Source organism: Gossypium arboreum, chromosome 6 (genome assembly GCF_025698485.1).
Source record: "Gossypium arboreum isolate Shixiya-1 chromosome 6, ASM2569848v2, whole genome shotgun sequence".
Lineage (NCBI taxonomy): Eukaryota > Viridiplantae > Streptophyta > Magnoliopsida > Malvales > Malvaceae > Gossypium > Gossypium arboreum.
Window position 1 is genome coordinate 119,191,366 of NC_069075.1, and position 20,582 is coordinate 119,211,947.

Genomic DNA, 20,582 nt, shown 5'->3' on the forward strand with positions numbered 1-20,582 from the left:
GATCTGAGTTCGGCCAGATTCTGGAAAGGGGTGAGGGAGTTGAGAGAGTTTTATGCTTTTCTTTGAGAAGGAAGAGTGAAAATGAATTTTAAAACTTTTTTTTATTTAAATATAGAAGCAAAATGACGCCGTTTTGAGCTAGGGACCCAGGTGCCAAAACGACGCCGTTTAGGGCTTATCTGCGCGCGGCCTGACTCGCTCCATGAGGGATCCGCATGTTTTCGGCTTTTGGGATATTTATCCCCCTAGTCCTTCCACTTTTTTAGGCTATTCTGACTTAGTCCTTTTTCTTATTTATTTTATAAATTTGACCCCAAAATTTACAACTTGTTTCAATCGGGTCCCTGACCCACTGATGCTTTGAAAAAGGACAGGTGTCCTAGAAAAGGGGTTAATTCTTATTTAGTCCCCGTATGTTTTTGCACATTTGATTTAATCCTTTGCTTTATTTTATTATTTAATTTGTTTGTTTTATTATGGTTTTTACTTTTAATTTAATTTTTATTCTAATTTAATCCCTAACCTGTTGACTTTTAACCCTTCTTTAATTTTTTATTTATTTTTTATTCATTTTAATAGTTTTATATATTATTTATTTTAAGCTATTTTATTTATTTTAAATTTTATATATTATTTATATTAAACTGTTTTCTATTATTTATTTTAAACTGTTTCATATATATTATTTATTTTAGATTTTTATTTCTTTTAAAAATGCTTTATATATTATTTATTTTAAATTGCTTTAGATTATTTATTTCAAACTGTTTTATATTTTATTTATGTTAATTTTTTTAATGTTTATTTTGAACCATTTTTTGTTATTTATTTTAATTTTTTCCTATATATTATTTATTTCAAACTTTTTATATATTATTTACTTGAATTGTTAATATTGATATTAAAATAACATGTGTTATGATTATTGCCTTTATGAGTACTATAATTCGCTTATTCAGTATTTTCATGTCATTGTGATTCATTATTGTAACATTTTATTCGTAAATTATTACTTCATGTCGTATATTATCATTCCATCATATTTCATTAGAACGACTTCAAAGGTCGCGTTTTGGTTTTGTAATCGCTATTATTCAAAAAAAGAAATTTCTTAAAAATAAGGCAATGTTTCGTATTTTGAAAATTCGAGAAGTCGTACCCTAACTTACGGGGTTTCGATTTCCTTGTTAAATCTAAACAACCGAACATCCTTCTAAATTTAAAATACCTAAGTTTTAAAGGCAAGCTTATTCTCGAGGGTTCAAGTGTTGCATCCTAACTTACGGGATGTGGCATATTGTTATCGTAGGACGAGTGGGCCTTTGATGCTCATTTTAATTTAATTCAAGCTTTTTTAAAATTAATATTAATAAAGAGGGATCGTATTTTAAATTCTTTTCGGGTTTTCAACTTTCGATGTTAAGACATTAATTAATTAATTAGGTATCAATTTTAGGTGCATCGAGGGTGCTAATCCTTCCTCGTGAGTAATCGACTCCCAAACCCATCTTTTTGAATTTCGTAGGCCAAAATCATTGTTTTAATAAATCAAACTATTTATTGAAAACTACCACTTTTTGAGGTGGCCCGATCACACCTCGTCAAAAAAGATTGGTGACGACTCCCTTGTTCGTTTTCATTTTCAAAATCAAAGTCGATGACCCTTTTTCAAAAAAATGGTTTCGACAATCACAAATTTATTTTACACAAGCACCACAACACACGCAATCATTCCTTGCACCAACACCTTCTCCAGTGATATATTTCGCATGACCGCCATCCTCTACATTATATTACACGCCTCATACGCCATTGCCCTATGCAGCACCATTTATTGGCCCACTAATAATGTCGCAAACACCCCCAGCATCGTTGTTCTTCTGAGCTGGGCCATCCTTGCAAACGTCAACTCAACTAAAGGGATGCACTATGAGCGACTAGGACATAGTTGCAGTCTTCCATGGAGGAAGGAGATGAGGTCAACGATCAACCCCGACGTGCATATGAAGTCGAGGCCGAAGATCAACCCTGATTTGTACATGAAGAGGAGGCCAAAGAGTAACCCTGACGTGCACATGAAGACAAGGCCGAAGTCCCAGTGGAGTTGCCACCCCAAGTACTGCAATGGAACCATAGGCGTACCCTGTCGGAAAAACGGGTTTGCAAAATGCAGTAGAAAATAAATTTAGGGAAAAACCAAAGTTTTAAATTTTTTTCCAATATAAGATCTTGGTTGTGATATCTAAACTAATAAACACTTAATCAAAATTGTACTTTTTCGATTCGTCTAGGATGAGCACTTCGACCGAGTAATCTTCTCCACTTTTCACAAGCTAACGTCTACCGAGTGTAGGCTCGTTTCGAATCAGAAAATTTTTAAAAAAATTATCAGTGAGGTAATTTTAGAATTTCTTTAAACTTTTGGGTCAAGTTGTAAATCAGAAAAATATCTCTAGAAATTTTCTAGAATAATCTCTTTAGAGACTTTTCTCTCTACAACTTTCTTTTGAATTCAAGTTTGTGTAAATTATAACCCAAGTCTCTCTTTATATAAGGAGAATTTAGAGAGTTCAACTATGATTAAACTTAATCACTTTAATATTAAATTAATATAATATTTATTAGATTAAATTTAATATTAAATCTTATTAAAATAATATAATATTTATTTACAAGATAAACATTAAATTAAATTTAATATTAAAATATTAAAATAATATTGTTTTTGGAATAATTAATTTGAAATCAAATTCTTTAATAGAGTCTACTAGGAGTGTAACTCTTCCACTACTTAATTATCGACGATCAACCGCCACTGGCGATTGGCACGACACCATCATAGCCACCGACACCGTCGTGTCCAATGATGCAGGTGCAACACCTTTACGGCACCCTGAACCGGTTTGGTTGCTATCGGTTCGGTCCGGGTCAATGATGATCCGACCGGTATGATCTAGCCACCTATTGGACCGTCGCCCTGTTTATCATATCGGGCCCAGTTTGACCAGTTTTTGGGTCTTGGTCTTTGTTATGGGCTCGCAGGCCCAATTTACAATTTCAGGTTTATAACGTCCCAAATAATTATTTTTTGCTGCTGTAAAATTTGACACAATTGTGTATCTGCTTCAGTGGTTAAGTGTTCTAGGGGTGTGTGTGTGAGGTCTTGGGTTCAAGTCTCATGTTTGTAAATTTTGGTTATTTTTGGAATTAAGCCTTACCTTTCTGAGTGAGTTTATATTAAATTGCTTGTGAAACCATATCAGAATGAGCCTGCTGGTTCGAGTGGTAAGGGTGCTGGTGTGTTGGAGATCTTGTGTTCAGATCCTTATGTAAGCATGGGAGCTTAATTTTTGCTCGGTTGGCTTGTAGAGTCTCGGTTGAATTGAAAGTCTGGGAAGGTTGAGATAGTGGGTAAGTAGGAGGAAATTAAGGGATTTAGTGTCATATCTTATATTTTATTTGTTTTTAAAAGTTTTCTCTTTTTTTAAAATTTCAAAAAAAATTTACATTATTTTCTTTTCTCTTGCTCTCTATCGTTTCTTTTTCCACATTCAATCTCTTTTTGCTTCTTCCTCGGATTTCGATTGGTTCCTGGTGTAACTGTTGTTACTGGATTCATTAATCGATGTGGTAAGTGGAATTGGGTTGATTGTTAACAATTGATTGTTGGAATTTTGGGCGATCTTATTGATGGTCGATAAATGGTCGTAATAGTTGAATTATGTGTTGTAAAAGAAAGATGTGAAGCAATGGTTGTCGCCCAACAGTCTGATTTGTGCGAATAGACGGGTGTGATCGTGGTAAGTGATTGTGTTTAGCTGGATTTGGGTTTGAGGAATTCGTGACTTAATTGTTAATTTAGATGTTAGGTACTCTATTTTTAGGTTACAGAAGGCTCGAGTCTATTTTATCATCAAATCGATACCAGGTGTTTTCCCAAAATGTAGAAAAATAAACGTTGGCAAAAGCAGAAAAACCTTACTGTAAATGTCACACGGGCATGTGGTCATTCGTGTGGTAGGCCGTGTGTGAGAACACGACCGTGTGGTCGACGAAGGCATGGTCGTATGCAGAACACAGCCGTGTGGTGTCTCGAGTGTGGCCGTGTGGGCCCACACAGACATGACACACTGGCGTGTGGATCCTTGGGCCAGGTCATGTGGGCCACACAAGCAAGGACAATCTAGGGGTGTGGACCCACACGGGCATATGGGCCCATATTTATGTAATTTTTCCTAGGGTCGTACGGGTTGCATCGCTTGACTGTAGGCCTACTGTAGGGTCGGTAAGGGCTAAATAAACCCTATTTTGTATGAGATGAAATTCTGATAGATTGATCTGAGTAGGATACTAAATGTATGTCTGACTGTACTGTGTAAACATGTTTGTTATATGTACCTAAGTATGTTAAGCATGTTTATTCTGTAATTTTGTATCTGTTATCTGTATCTATTTTGGGGTGGGATTTATCTACAGAGGAAGTGTTCTGTACGGCAATCATCGTCTATTATCTGGCAGTTTCGCTGCACTATATCTGATATGTATCGTATTGACATATTATGGTGTGTATGGATGGGTAGGTGTTTTTAACCCTACATGGTATGTTCGGATGGTCGGGGATGGTGTGTAGAGGATGGATGTAGGATTCTAATTATCTAGTTCTGTTTACTGTATCTGACATGGGCCTGAGCCCAAATCTGTATTTGTATCTGACTGTGTATATAATTCTGTTTGTACTACATGTCTATTTCTACTGGGTTACACACTGAGTTTACGTAAACTCACCTTTGTTTGTCTGTTTCTGTTCAGGTAATTCATAGGCTTAGACGGATCGGTGCAGCAGAGACTCGTGGTGACCACTCAATTGTTAAACTTAGCATTTAAGGTTTATTTTTAATTTTTTTTAGATTTATTTGAGAGTTTGTAAGTTTTGGGACTCTTTGGACTGTTTGGTTTTTAACTGTTTATTTTGGGTTGCTTGTCAATTTGATTGCTTGGGAAAAATTGTTTTATTAAAACGACGGTATTTATGCAAACAAAGGTTTTCCTAAAAACACGACTGCGTTTTCAAAACTATAACGATTAAGGCTTCCGCTATAATAAGTTTTGGTAAAGAAACTGGCTAATTTGTGGTTTTAGTAAGTTTTAAATATTGATGGTCTACCAAGACAACATGGTTTTCAAAACCCTAAACATGGTTTTCAAAACCCATTCCTTATGACATTGTCAGATTCGGCTATAACGCCTAGGCCGAGTTTGGGGTGTTACAAGGTCTAATTTTCAAATTCAATTACCCATTGGGCCAATTGTTTGACTTGAAAATTAACTTTCAAAAATATCATATTAATTTTAATTAAATTGATTAATATAATTTTACTTGATCAAAATTAATTTTTCCAAAAATCACTTAGATTTCCAAATTAATTTTTCAAGAAAATTCTTTAATAAAATTCTTTAGTTGAACAATTTTTACAACCACCTAATTTAATTCCACACCAAATAAATTAACTTAATTAAATTATTCCCAAAGTCGTAGAATTTTCTCCTGATTCAAATGTAGTTCTATCGAGCTTTTGTTGAGCTAGCGGCGCGACCAATCAGACATATACAATTAGGCTCAAGTGATTGCAATTACTTAATCATGATTGAAAACTCCTTATTGTATACTCTTTATGAAAGCAATTTATCTAACTGCTTTGTCAATGACCTCGTCATGTGTGTATTACCTTCACATGGTATCCTTGATTCATTGAATTAAATCTGTTCACTCAATACAATCCTATTTTATCTCATTGTCACCATTGTGTCTTCTTAATGATTAATATGACCACTGTCAACAAATGACTATGATAAATTGCTCGCTCGAGAACCAGCAACCCATGGCCATGTTCCATATTTATCAATCCAAATAATATCAATGGGAAGATATCATTAACTCTTTAATTGAGCTATGAATTTCACTATTTCCAATAAAGCCATGTCATACACAAGTCATGTACCCAACATACCGGCTATAGGCTTGATTATCTTTAAAGCATAAGTCTCTATTTATATCAAAGCACATGAGTTGCATACGCATGGTCAATGACTAAGTAAATCACACCATGAATGTCACAATTGAATTAATTCACAAACGGATTCAGAATTAATTTATCTTGGGTCCATTCTAATTTATCATTCTACCAATAAATACATCTATGTCTCTACTTGTGGAGTCAACTGCTCCGATAGCCAAAACTAGCCATCTCCCTAATAGGAATTGTAGACGACATAATAATCCTTCTCAGTATTTGAATCAAATGCACAATTTGATTCTTTTACGGGATTACAGACTCATTTAGATTATCTACTAAAGTAAGTTGTCTTTCTCGCAATGTAAACGTTCTCGCAATGTAAACGTTCTTACAATGCTACTTATCTTCAATTTGAACTTAGACAATCAATGATCTAATATTTGCTTGTCACAATTTCGCTATGCATGCAAAATATAAAAGACATAAATACAAAAGACATAATAGTGAAAAGTGAAATTAACTTTATTTATTTACTCATCGTTTAAATAAATAGAAAACAATTACATTTGCAATTTACAATGTACACCCAGTTATGGCGCACATTCAGGAGATCGATGATTATGTCTATTTTTAATTTTCCGAAGTTGTTTACTTTGTTTTACATTTGCAATGTACACTTATTTAAAATATACATATCTTGTTTACTACAATTGGGATGCATGTACATAAGTTTTTAAGTTAAGGATTTTGAATATGTTTGGTCATGCTACAAACATTGTAATTCTTGAAAGATTTAAATGAAAATTTAATAAATTAATGTTGTATATGGTTTGTGTCTTTTACAGGGAAAAATATTAATAAATTCAAACATACCTTATAACTATAACAATGTCTATCTTAAACACCGGATAAATGATGTTCGCAAAAACTAACTAAAAATTGGACCAAGGCAAGTGCCTTTATCAATTAATAGTATAGCTACAGTGAGTAAAGATATCATTCCCACGAAGACTAAAAGTACTATAATTACTGTCTTCTATTATTTACCGAATAAATCGAGTGATTAATTAATAACTAAAATTAACTAAATTAATTAACTAACAAACACGACAAAGAATAAATCAAGAAATAAATGATTAACAACCAAGAAGCAAAACAGTACCTAAGAAAGAATTCACCTAGATTCCATTTGTCATTATCAATCTAAATTACGCAATTTCTTTATTCAGTAACTTGATCCATAGAAATCCCTAAATTATATTAATACCTCTTTCGAGAGTAAGAGCAATTGATTATAGGTTGATTAATTGAAATTTTTTTCTAATTAAAACCGCTATTATCCCATTAACTCAATATATAGATTTTTTTATTAGATTTGACTCTAATCCGGTATATTTATATTATCCTAATTCTAGGATTGTATGCAACTCCACTTAATACAATATCTACTCTTAAATAGGTCTATTCTTCCTCTAATTTAAGCACATCAAACATGGATCAATAGTTTAAGAATATTAAACCAAGAATTAAGCACACATAATTAAAAACAAGAAACTAAGTATTTATTGCGTAAAATAAAGATCAAACGACAGAATCTATCATAGGGTTCATCTCTCTAGGTATTTAGAAAATTAGTTCATGCTTGAAAATAAAAAACATCTTAGAGACAGTATATCTGAAAGATAAAAAGAAACTCGTTTTAATCTCTTGAGAAATCAAATAAGAGTTTTCAATCTTGACGAAAATCTGCTTTAGAATTAGCTCCAATGGTATTTTTCGAGGTGTTTTCTTGAATATTCTATGACGCCCCCTCCTATCTTTTTATTTTTGTCATATATACATCATGGAATACCCCAAAAAAAAACTTAAAAATCGCATTTTTTTGCTGTTTAGAGTGCAAATTCGCGCAATCGACATGGCCTACCACATGGTCATGTGATAGCTCGTGTGGATCACACGGTCGTGTGGAATGGATCAACTCATGTGGCTTTTGTAGCTTACTCTAATTTTTCAGTTTTTGCTCATTTTGCTCTCAAGTGCTCTACTAAACATCAAAACATGAGTTTAAAGGATTAAGAGAATAAAATTTACAATTATCATCAAATAATCACTCAAAAACGCATCAATAATGAAGTTAAAATATGTTACTTTCAGCACTTATTAATAAATCTACAAATTTTTAAATTTAAAAATTTTTAGAAAAGAAAAAGCATCCGCATTTTCACATATCTGACAGAGAAAACACGCCACGTAGAATGCGTTTTTAGGAATGGACAGAAAATGCGCCCTACAAAGCGTGCTTTCTCTAACAAATCAATTGAAAACAAGCCCTGAAGGACACATTTTTTTCTCTCTCCAAAAACAACATAAATCAATAAATTTTCAAAAAATTAACCTAATTTCTCAAATAATTTCTTTTAAGCAAATTTACAAAAATTTATCAAATTTAAACCATTCATCAAAAAAATAATAAATCATGCCTCTTTAGGTACTTCACCATTTAATTAAAACTTCATTTGTTTATTGTAAATATGTCACAATTTAGTATTTTATTTAAATTGATATCACAAATCAACTCAACATATCTTCACATAAAATTTACTTAAAAATCCTTTTTTTTAATAAAGTAAAACATTAATACGATTGAATTTTCATATATACACACACGTAAACTAAACCACTGTTCCTAACCCGAAATTGCTACTCCCTCAAATGGATAACGGGTATGCTTGAGAAAACTGTAAAACAAAGGATACATAGTTTCACCAAGGATTTTTTGAACAGTTCCCCTGTTGTGTTTTCTCGTTCAAGAGGAAAATCTTTTTGAATGCTATGTTAGACCAGGATTGCTACCCACATAAATGGTGCTTGGGATGCAAGCACATCAATCCTATTAGGTCTACTCTCAGAATTAAGTCCCATGAATCAAACCAAATCAGATTATCTTTGAAATAAACAAAGGTTACATCAACATAAAGTAATTGTTTTTCCTTTCCTTCAACAGTCCAAAATGTAAATGCTCAAAATTACTAACATAAGCATGTTTACATGACATGAAAAACGTGATTTATCGTTTTATCACCAGGGATCATCTTAAATATAGAGCATAGTACCACCAGCAGCTATGGTTTTTTTTTCTCAAGTTCAAATTCTTTTTTAAAAAAAACAAAATTTCTAAAAAGAATAAATGAATTCCATCATCTGGAAACAAAAAACGCTCAGAAAGATCAAGGCCAGATTGCGAAACAGGTTTTAGAAACTTTTACGTGTCAGTCAGCGTATACAACAACGGATGCTTGAAGATCACGGTCCACCTTAAAGTGAGCATGGAAGAACCTTCTAACCTGTAGTTATAAAGAAGCAATTGCTTTATTGCTAGAAACAAGTAACACCATCAAGAATGGCTTGATACATGGATAAAACAAACTGGTATTACCGCATACCTCTCTAAAAGAATGTGAAACTAGAAAATCCTTCAGGTGCCTCTCCTCTGAATCAAACAATACAATGTGACTAGGGTGAGACCAATTTTTTGCAAAATCTACTGCAAAACTAACTGGATCCATCATGAAACGGTCTGATTCAGTAGGCATTCCCTTACTGCATGGCATGTGAATAGCATTAGAGCTACAAAGCAACAAAAGCATAAATACAAAAAGTAAAAAGAGTGCAAACGACTAACTTGGGTGCGCAATCCAAGAAACGCATAGGCAGGTTGTTATGCAGAGTGGAATAGTAGGGTGTGGCATGGCAAGGCATTAGGAAAACGATACTTTTCACTTTCCCTTTTGCAGCTTCTTTAGATAGATAGTTCATCGCATCCTCAGTTCCTCTCTGTCTTGCAAGTTTGAGATTTAGCATCAAGAGAACCAAAAGTATCGTAGAATATTCAACAAAACAATGTAGTAAAGGATCTTTTCCTATTCTCTTGTTTCACTTTAGGACAATAATAAATAAATGAAATGGGCAACAACGAGAGAAACTACATCAATTAATAAAGTAAATGCTTGAAAATAAAAATAAAAACAAAAAGTGATAAGAACAAAAACAACCCAGGATGTAAGTAGACATGTGACCATCCATCCAAACCTGAAGACCTAACAGATAATTTGGAAGGGTTTGGAAAAAAATAGGACCAAAAAACAGGCTTAGGTAAAAAAATAAAAAACATTACAAAAGCAAGCCAGGTCTTGAGCAAAAATTTTCAATCCTGAGCTTGGCTTAGTTTGAATTCAAGTAAATATTTACTACTTTATAAATAATATTATATATTTAACATTTATCTAGGCTTCTAACCCAAACACATTAGGCCATTACCCAAATACTAATCAATATTTTGCTATTTAATTCAAACTGGGTAAAATACATAGGGCCCAAAATTTGGGCCAGATGGGCAGAAAGAGAAAGCATTAATGCCCTACCTAAACCCAGCCCAAACTGGCCCGCAAACATGTTTAGATGTAAGCAATCAGACAACTTAAGTGACGTAATAAGGCACAAATTAAACAATTTTGTTTGAATTGACAAGGCATTCGATATACCTGATGAATCAAACTCATATACAGGGCCATTGGAATATTGGATGCAAGCAAGAAGAAGATGGCAAGTTGCTTTCTGGAAGGCCATTTGTTGCAAATGCACGAAGATCTTTTCTTTGCACCATTTCGAGAACCACGTTCATCAAGTGCAGCTAGTGAATATCCACCGAATATCAAACTTATAGGAAGTACAGGGAGGACAAATCTGCAGTTAACAGATGAAGCAGAATTTCTTAATAAAAAACAGATGAATTAGATGATAGCAGAACAAAGGTAAATAAGGAATTCTCAACTGAATGAATTAGAAGATAGAGAAACTAGCCTGAATTCTTTGTGACCAAGTATGCTGTAAAGTCCTAAAACCCATAGAATAAGCCCAGAAAGCTTCCAATATTTAGACTTGATAATGCCAGCAACACAAAATGGTAGAAAACTGAATACCATTACTGTAAATCCCTGAGTGAAGTACCAGTGCCACTTGTGAGTTCCATAATAATCTCCGCCAGAGGAGAGAAAATTGAACTTGAGAAAATTAAGTGGTACTAAAACCCAGGAGTCATACATTAGACGATCCAACAAACACGTAATTCCAAGCACCACACTCCTGTTAAATTACGGAAATAGGTTTAAGACTTAAGAGTAAGACAATCCACGAAGAAAACAGTAAAATAGAAAATGAATTCCAGCTGATGTCTAAAAACAAATGCTTTCATACAAGCACTTTGAAGGCTAAATGAATATTCTACACCCATCCATTTTCATGAGTTATCTATGGTTGCCATAAGTTGGCTAAGTATTGACTGTTCCTCAAAGATCACATCTGCAAGAAGCACCAGCATTTACGGCGCGCGCACACACACACAGAGAATAGAATAGTGTAGTCTGAAAACAAATCCAAATTTATCTTTATTTGGAAATATTAAATTTAGATTACTCTATTTCACGAAAAATATGACATTTATAGCAAATGAATAAATGTAACTTTAATTGATACATCATCCACCTTATAATTGTAAGCTATGAATGAGACTGAATATAAATATAGAACTAAGAATAAGTAAGAAATTCAGGACTACAATTGTGTAGCAGAGTAAATTTGTCTAATGTTTATTACTAAATTTCTAGGCAATCTAAGAACCAAGAAACAATATTTTCTGCCAAAACATACAGTATTGAATGTTTCATTTTATCTCCTTTTTCTTTCTTTCTTCCATTTTTCCTATATAATGTGCACATGCCCTGACCTATTGAAAATAATTTGAGATTTCATCAAGATGTTGCATATGCTCCTGTGAACAATTACTGTCAAGGTGAGTGGTGACTCTAAAGTTTGTGCCACTCGTTGCACTCATCAGTCATAATTTGATACTATACTCAAGCCAAGAATTTCAACCACAACTGTGATAATTTATATCATTAAAAAAATTGATGAATATGAGAAAAATAGATGAGGCATTTTCAGCACAAACATCTACAATATTTTCAAGGGAAAATGAGGGAGAAAGCAATATCTACCCAATAGGAATCAACTCCACAAATATAAATCTCAGGCGGTCATGAGTCAAGTACAACTCAAGTAGGCCAACATACACCCAAGTAACAGCACTTGTTGGTCTAATGGCACAAGCTAATGCGGCTAGGGCCAAACCCCATTTTCTCGAACCTGAAGGAGCTTTGTTCAAAGAACTTCTCACTGAGGGCCAGTAGTAAAGGCCTACAAGAGTGAGAGTGGTCTCCAAACTATTTGAAAATGTGCGATTGAAACAGAAAAACATGAACCAGTTTGCCAATTGAGAAAATAGCTGAAGAAAAAAAGTTAAGTACGAATCCATTGACAACAACCAAAACAACAGCTTCATAGTAAAAGGTAGCAAAAGTCTATTAAGAAGATTTAGCAAAAGGATACTGCCCATTTTGCAACACCATCACCAAACAGGACAAATGAAAGTTTATACAAGTACAAATCACCAACCGCAGAAAATATCGATTGCAGCAGTCGTGGGGCCTTAATCTACAAATGAGATAACAAATTGATATAAGCAATAAGTCATTGAAAAAAAAAAAATAAGCCACAATTTTGTGCACTCAAAGCTTCATTTAATGATGAGAGAAAAGCAAATAGATATAACTTCATGAATGGAATAAAAGAATGCAAACATAACCATTGTTTTCTAGGTACTTATTATCAAAAGTAACATCTATGAGCAACAAATGACAAAAATCATAGTTCTATAAAACCAATATTAGAAAAACATACACATAAAATTCAGTATCCACTTTTCTTTATAATCTTGACATTTTTCATATGGTTCAGATGGCACTAAACATTCTCAAGGGCCATGTCCACCTATGGCTTAGAAGAATCAAAGTCAAAAGGCCGAACTCAACAATAGTTGGTCTAGCAAATTTAGGTCCTCTGACAAGACATTAAAACTATAAATAGATCCTGCTATCAAATATGTAGTTAGTTTGATTTCTCTATCTGTATTAGCTCCGAAGATATAAAAAACTATTTATCAGTCACAGTATTTCCTACAAAGAACAGCAACGGCTGGAATTTTTTTAAGATGCTTCCCCATTACAATAAAAGTCAACCTTGATGATCTTTATATGAAATTACTCAAGCCAAAATCTTTATCTCACTTTTAACAAGGATTATTTTAGCAGTTCAAATTAAATTAACAACAGATTCAGTATTTTTCAAAAAAAAAAAAAAAAACCAACAGATTCAGTAAAAAGTAATTAGACGCACATGCCAATTGCTAAAGAGGAATGAAATTGCAAAATTACAGGAATACCAAACTAAAGAGGAGAACTCATTTTTAGCATAACCATTGCTGCACCTAGTATCATCCATAAATTCCATACCATATACTAATCTACAAGTTGACAGATATATCCATGTTTATTTTGGACAAGTCGGAAAAGATTTTGGCATAGTATTGCTAATGTAAATGTATGCAACAAAAAGAATGCACAAACACCCAATAATACATGGATTCATATGGATATCATGCATAAGGAAATGGACAGACACACACACATATATATTATACATGCAGGCAGAGATTAAACCAGAATTGTATTTGTATTTACCATGACACATGGTATATCAAGACGCAATAATGCGAGAAGTTTGTAAAAGAGAGCAAACATCATTGGATGCAAGTAGCTTCGGATTCCCTCCTCCCACTCCCATGTCAAATGACCATACCTACTCATTTCATCAAATAAAACAGACATAAAACCCATCATCACTTTCTATCAGATATCACTAAACTACAATTTCCAACACATTCCAATGCTTCAATAACAGTTATCTAGAATATCTATGATTCTCCGGGTAATAGTTCTGAAGAGAAATGGGAGTACCCGAAGGCAATACGATGCGCAACTTCAAGTGCTTGCCAGTGTTCATCTGGATTGAAGTAAGTTTGAATCAACAATGCATTCAGCATTCGAAATCCCAAACAAGTTAAGAATACATCCTTTGAAGAATATGGAGATTTCTTTTGTGATTTTGCTTCAGCATCAGACAGATTTGGATGCTTAATTGAAGAACCATTCTTTCTCTGTCTCATTTTTATGCTCTTCAGCTGTGACTGCAATTCTGAATGTTTCATTGGATATCAAAATTTTAAACCATGGGAAAACAGATACCACCTATGAAAACTGACACAACTTATCAAGCAAAATCAAACCTTTTTATTTCCCAAAATCAATCAGATAAAGCCCCTCTCACCAAATCACTGATAAAACATACCAACAATCAAACAAAAAGGAAAACCTAGAAAACAAAGAAAAATCTAATCTAATAAAGAAAAATCTAATCTAATCTAACCTAATTAAGAAAAATTGCTTTAGGAAGTAATACCTTTGAAAAGGAATTAACAGTAAAGGAAGAACAGAGGCAAAAGCACCACCATCACAACTCAGAACCACCGTTGCACGTGTAGGGGCTGCCGCATGTGTTGTGCCTTTTTCCTCTCCTCACCTCCTCCCTGCCCATGCATAGCCTTGCATTTTACCCTTCAAGTACCATCAATCCACCCTCCTAATGTCTATATATTTTCCCCCCTCTTTAAGTCCTTCTCCCTTCGTTCACCAACTTCAACCCCTACCTTCCATCATCTGTCAAAAATCTCCCCCTATCAAAACCCTAATTTTCCCAATCACAAATCCAAAAACCTAAGTTCCTTCGACTGTGATTCTCCCGTTTACCCAATCTAATTCAAACCCAGATGCATCCACCCCGTTCGCTTCATTAAACTGCCTTTCAATCTACATAGGGACAGCAAAAGAAAAGGTGGGTCTGAGTGGAACAAACAGAATCAACAACCTAATTAAAGTTGAAGATGGTAAAACCTCCCCTTTGTTTCTTATGATCTATAATTCTTTTCTAAATGATTTTTTATTATTAATCACTAATTCTTGTCTAGTTAATATATGATTGTCTTAAAAAGGAATCCCAGCAGCTCTATGAATGAAAACTAATGCCATCTTTGGCTCAATGTAAAGGCATAACCATTACAATCATATTCCGTGGCTCATAGTAAATAGTTGTTTGGTTGAATAGAGTATCCTATTACAAGTAGATTTATATAGAGAAATGATGTGATTTTTATTCTATCTCCTCCCCACTTATTATTGATTCGGTGCTTAAGGAGATATCACCTCAAAAACGCTTTATTCCTATGATATGTCTAAATGTGAGGATTGTTGAGTGCCAAGAAATCAATTAAGGAATTTATTACGTGTCAATGCTTTTATGCCAAAAAAACATATGCTTGTACTGCTTCAATTCCACTAAAGTTTTCAGGTGTTAATAAACACAAACACCACTAGAAAATGCGATTGCATCCTTATTCTTCTTTTACTTTGTTGCTATACGTATTCACATGTTTTTTTTTACGAAGTAGATGGTATTCTTATCCTCCACAACTGTGTATGGCTAACCCGAGAAAATACCATGTGTTGAGGATTTTGAATTAAAGGTCATGAATCCTTATGGACAAACTAAGGTAAGTACTAGTGTCACGAGGCTAGATCTTTCTTCTTACGATTCGTTTGTCCAAAGTCGCCTAAGTCAACTTTTACTCAAGTGAGGATTCTTTTAGAACTCCTCCAATGCACCAATTTGTATAGCGGAAGTAATTTATGCCAAAAGAAGTCACAAAAGAACAATAGAAAGAACAACAAAAAGAACGCACGAGAGGTGTTTGAGTAAATGCTTGCTATATTCTTTTATTCACAAAGAATAATGAAATAATGAATGAAGTGAGTACAAATGAATGGGAGACTCTCTATTTATATAGTTGAGCTCCCAAAAATCGATGGTCAAGATTAAATTACATCGACGGACGAGATTAGTCTATCCCTTAATTTTAGGAATTTACAAGATTACATCAAATCATATCAAATCTAACCTTTACAAGAAATGATTCTATATCAATATTTAACGATTAGTTCCCATACTTATCAAGATACCCTAAGTTGTCATATCTTTATTAACGAGCCAACTAGGCTTCAATCTGACAGGTTTCTTCAACAGCTTACCGAATCGGGTCAGTTCTTGCGGGCCAAATGATCCACATTTAAACAATAGACCTCTATTGGATGCATTTGGTGCGATCATGGGCTTTGAACTTTGATTCGTGACACTAGACTGTTCTAAAATGTTTCTTTTCTTAATTCACAAGAATTGTACATTTATTGTATTTAATCGATAAACTTTTCCTTATATTTACCAGTTTTTCCTTAAAGAAATTGCAAGAGATATTTAGAAGGCTAAACTAGATTGGCGCATCATTTTACTGAGTTACTTCAATCCTATTGGTGCTCATGAGAGTGGTAAAATTGGTGAAGATCCAAAAGACATCCTGTGAAAAATAGAACGTCGATAATGACAATGTATCGAAAAGAAAAGAGAAAGAAAAAAAAACACATGGATTTTACGTGGAAACCCTTTCGAGAAAAAACCATGGGCAGAGGAGAAGATAATTCATTAAGTCAAATTCGAATAATTACAAGAGTAGACTATGTCTATTTATAGGCTTCTAAAACCATATTCTAATAGGAGTGTAGTAAGATTGAAACACCTTTTTCTAATCAATATCAAATAGATGGAGTTTAATAAGGTTTAAAAAACCTTATTCTAAAATAAAATAAAAGAAGTATAGTTTTACATGAATTTTACTTTTATTTTATTTTACCACTGTATTTTATTTAAATAAGGATCCAGGTCACTCAATTCTAACAATCTCCACCTTGACACGAATTCTCAATGAACAAGTTCTTCATCACGAACTCTCAACGAATAAGTTCTCTACCTCTTCCACAAAACCCTTTAAGGGTTTAACTTCAACAATGAACACCAATCAAGTCTAAGCAATACTGAAACTTGGTTATAGGAAGTGACTTAGTCATCATATTTGCAGGATTTTCATGAGTACTAATTTTGCTTACAACAATATCACCACGAGCAATAATATCACCATCAAAATAATACCTAACATCAATGTGTTTTATTCTCTTATGGAACATTTGATCTTTTGTAAGGAAGATGTCACTCTAACTGTCACAAAATACTGCATTGATTTGAAGGTCTTCATTGAGTTCACTAAAGAGTCCCTTCAACTAAATGGCTTTTTTACAAACCTCAGCTATCGCCATGTACTCAGCTTCAGCAATAGACAAAGCGACTGTAGTTTGCAAAGTGGCTTTTCAACTGATTGCACAACCTCTGATTGTAAAGACATAACCTGTGAGAGATCTTCTTTTATCAAGGTCTCCAACAAAATTAATATCAACAAACCCAACGAACTCCATCTCTAATTCTTCCAAACTGTAAGCAAACATCAGTAATACCTCGTAAGTATTTTAAAATTCACTGAACTGCTTTCCAGTGTTCTTTACTAGGATTCGCCATGTATCTATTAACTGCACTGATTGCATACGATAAATCTGGACGTGAACAAACCATAACATACATGAAAGATCCCACTGCACTAGAATATGGAATATGTGATATGTACTCAATCTCATCATCTGATTGTGGAGACAAAGTTGATGAAAGTCTAAAATGGGCTACTAAAGAAGTACTAACAGGTTTAGCACTCTGTATATTAAACCTGCAAAGAACTTTTTTGATGTACCCCTTCTGACTTAGGTACAATTTATTTGCTTTTCTATCTCTAAGAATCTCCATACCGAGTATCTTCTTTGCTGGTCCCAAATCTTTCATCTCAAATTTTTCAATTAGTTGGGCTTTGGCCTTTTTTATCTTTCCTTTATCTTTCGTTGCGATCAACATGTCATCAATATAAAAGAGTAAATACACAAAAGAACCATCACTGTTTTTCTTAAAATAAACAAAACTGTCAAAGATACTTCTTTTAAAATCATAAGAAGTCACAAAGGAATAAAACCTCTTGTACCACTATCTTGGTGACTGTTTCAAACCGTAAAGGGACTTTTTCGGCAAGCAAACATAGTCCTCTTTTTCTGAGACTATAAAACCATCTAGTTGTTGCATGTAAATATCCTCCTCAAGTTCTCTATGAAAAATGCAGTTTTTACATCTAACTGCTCAAGCTCCAAATCATGCATGACCACAATACCAAGCAAAGTTCTAATCGAACTATGCTTCACAAGTGGGGAGAACACATCTATGAAGTCCACTCCTGGAATTTGACTGTAACCCTTTGCAACAAGTCTTGCTTTATATCTGGGTTCTTCAACTCCTAGAGTCCCTTCTTTCTTTTTAAACACCCATTTACAACGATCAACCTTTTTACCTTTAGGAAGTTTCACAAGATCCAATGTTCTGTTCTTGTGGAGTGATTCCATCTCCTCTTGCATAGCAAACATCCACTTTTTTTTAGTTTTCACAGCTAACAGCCTTAGAATAATTAGACGGCTCTTGATTTGCATCTATATCTTCATCCATATTTAAAGTATAAGCAACTAGACCAGCCTCGACATACTTCTTTGGAGGTTTAATCTCTCTTCTAGTTCTATTTTTGGCGATAGAGTATTATGGTGAAGAAGCAACTCTATTCTAAAATTCTATAATGGCTTAAAGAGTCGACTCTATTGTAGATTCTAAAATAATCTGATACTCAACTTGCTTTTGATGTTCTTTATTGGAAAAGTCTTTAAGAGATAAGTTAGGTAGCATAGCAGTTTCATCAAAAATAACATCTTTACTAATCACAACTTTTCTTTTTTCAGGACACCATAACTTATACCTTTTTACACTAGCTTTATAACCAAGAAAAACACATTTAATGGATCTCGATTCCAATTTTCCATTATTAACATAAGCATACGCAGGACACCTAAAGATCTTTAAATCAAAATAATCAGTAGGATTGCTAGACCATACCTCTTGAGGAGTCTTTTTCTCAATGGAAATGGATGGAGATTGGTTGATCAAAAAACATTCAGTAAAGGCTGCTTCGACCCAAAATGACTTTGGTAAGCTAGCATTCGACAATATACATCGAACTTTCTCGATGATCGTTCTACAATGCCATTTTGTTATGAAGTATGACGAACTGTCAAGTGTCTCACGATCCCTTCTGACTTGCATAGTTCATTAAACTCATCAGCACAGAACTCTAAGACATTGTTTATACTGAGGTGTTTTATTTGTTTTGCCATCTGTTTTTCAATTATTGTTTTCCAATACTTAAATGTAAAAAACACATCACTTTTCTGCTTTAGGAAAAATGCCCAAATTTTTTTGGACAAATCATCAATAAAAGTTAGCATATAATTAGCTCCACCTCTCGAAGGTACTCTGGATGACCCCCATAAACCAGAATGAATACACTCTAATATTCCCTTCGTGTTATGGATTCCTCTGGTTAATCGAACTCTCTTTTGCTTCCCCAAAATGCAGTGCTCATAAAACTTCAGTTTGCAAATTCCTTGCCCATCAAGAAGTATTCTTTTACTTAATTTTGCCATGTCATTCTCACTCATATGCCCTAGGAGCATAATCAAATAAGGAAAAAAAAAGCGACAGTTGCACCACTAGTAACAGTAGAACCCTACAGAACATATAACTTGGCAATCTTTCTTTGCCCTTTCATCACAACGAGGGAAACTTTAGAAATATTTAAAACCCCACTTTCAGCTATGTATTTGTACCATTTTGAATCAAGAGTACTAAAAAAAAATTCTCTTCACTTCTGGAACATGTCGCATGTCACTAAGTGTTCTGACAACTCCGTTAAACATATTAACTTTAATCGTTCCAACACCTGTAATTTTACACGAAGCATTTTTTCCCATTAAAACAACACCACACTGTTTCGTAAGTTCTAAACCAATCCGAATTGGGACTCATGTGAAAGGTGCAGCTCGAATCAAGGATCCACTCCTCACTAACTTTATAATTGTTGACAGAAGTGACTAGAAGTTTACCACCGTTGTAGTCTTTTACAACACAGCTTCACTGGATTTTTCTGGTTGTTTTTCCTTTTGATTTGTAACCTCCCTTTTGATCTTGTTCTGTAGCTTATAACACTCAGGTTTAATGTGCCCTTTCTTCTTACAGAAGTTACAAGTTTTACCTCTGTTTAAAGACTTCGATCTAACCTTAGATTTACCGCGAGGATCTGTTCCTGTGTCCTTCCATGATCGTTATCAGTATTTCGATCTTATCTCTCATGAACAATAAGACCCTCTCCCTAAGAGTCAGGTTTATATGAGGTTAAAGAATCATAAACCTCATCAACTGTGAAAGATTCATGGCAATATAAAATCATGTCTCTAAAGGTTGAATAAAACGGGGGCAATAAACAAAGTAGAATCAACGCTAGATCTTCCTTATCATACTAAACCTCCATAGCCTTTAAGTTTGAGATGATTTCTTTAAACACTGTTAAGTGTTCGTGCACAGACGTACCTTCCTCCAAACGATGATCATAAAGACGCTGCTTCATGTACAACTTGCTGGTTAGAGTTTTTGACATACATATTTGTTCCAACCTCTTCCATAGTGCAGCGATGGTCTTCTTCT

At 33.9% G+C, this 20,582-nt stretch overlaps 1 protein-coding gene across 3 annotated transcripts; it reads right to left on the minus strand.

The window, feature by feature from the left end:
- Positions 1–8,939: 8,939 nt before the first annotated feature.
- LOC108466053 (mannosyltransferase APTG1) lies at positions 8,940–15,395 on the minus strand. Of its 3 annotated transcripts, XM_017766423.2 has the most exons (11): positions 14,427–15,395; positions 14,254–14,301; positions 13,925–14,162; positions 13,649–13,766; positions 12,459–12,563; positions 12,068–12,354; positions 10,875–11,156; positions 10,556–10,757; positions 9,697–9,848; positions 9,458–9,614; positions 8,940–9,358 (listed from the first exon to the last, which is right to left on the minus strand). In XM_017766423.2, the coding sequence occupies exons 3-11, from the start codon at positions 14,131–14,133 to the stop codon at positions 9,284–9,286; spliced, it is 1,587 nt and encodes a 528-aa protein (XP_017621912.1). In that variant the 5' UTR covers positions 14,134–14,162; positions 14,254–14,301; positions 14,427–15,395; the 3' UTR covers positions 8,940–9,283. The 3 variants fall into 3 exon arrangements, with proteins under 3 accessions (XP_017621912.1, XP_017621911.1, XP_052885552.1); XM_017766422.2 differs by lacking the exon at positions 14,254–14,301; XM_053029592.1 differs by having other exon boundaries at positions 14,254–15,395.
- Positions 15,396–20,582: the final 5,187 nt, after the last annotated feature.

Bases quoted from the DNA above. Each gene is read 5' to 3' on its own strand.
- LOC108466053 (XM_017766422.2), bottom strand. From the start codon at position 14,133: ATGAGACAGAGAAAGAATGGTTCTTCAATTAAGCATCCAAATCTGTCT. The intron at 12,564-13,648 runs GTAAATACAAAT...TCTCATTTGTAG, and splicing joins TTGATATACCATGTGTCATG to ATTAAGGCCCCACGACTGCT. The intron at 12,355-12,458 runs GTATCCTTTTGC...TTTTTTCTTCAG, and splicing joins ATGGTGTTGCAAAATGGGCA to CTATTTTCTCAATTGGCAAA.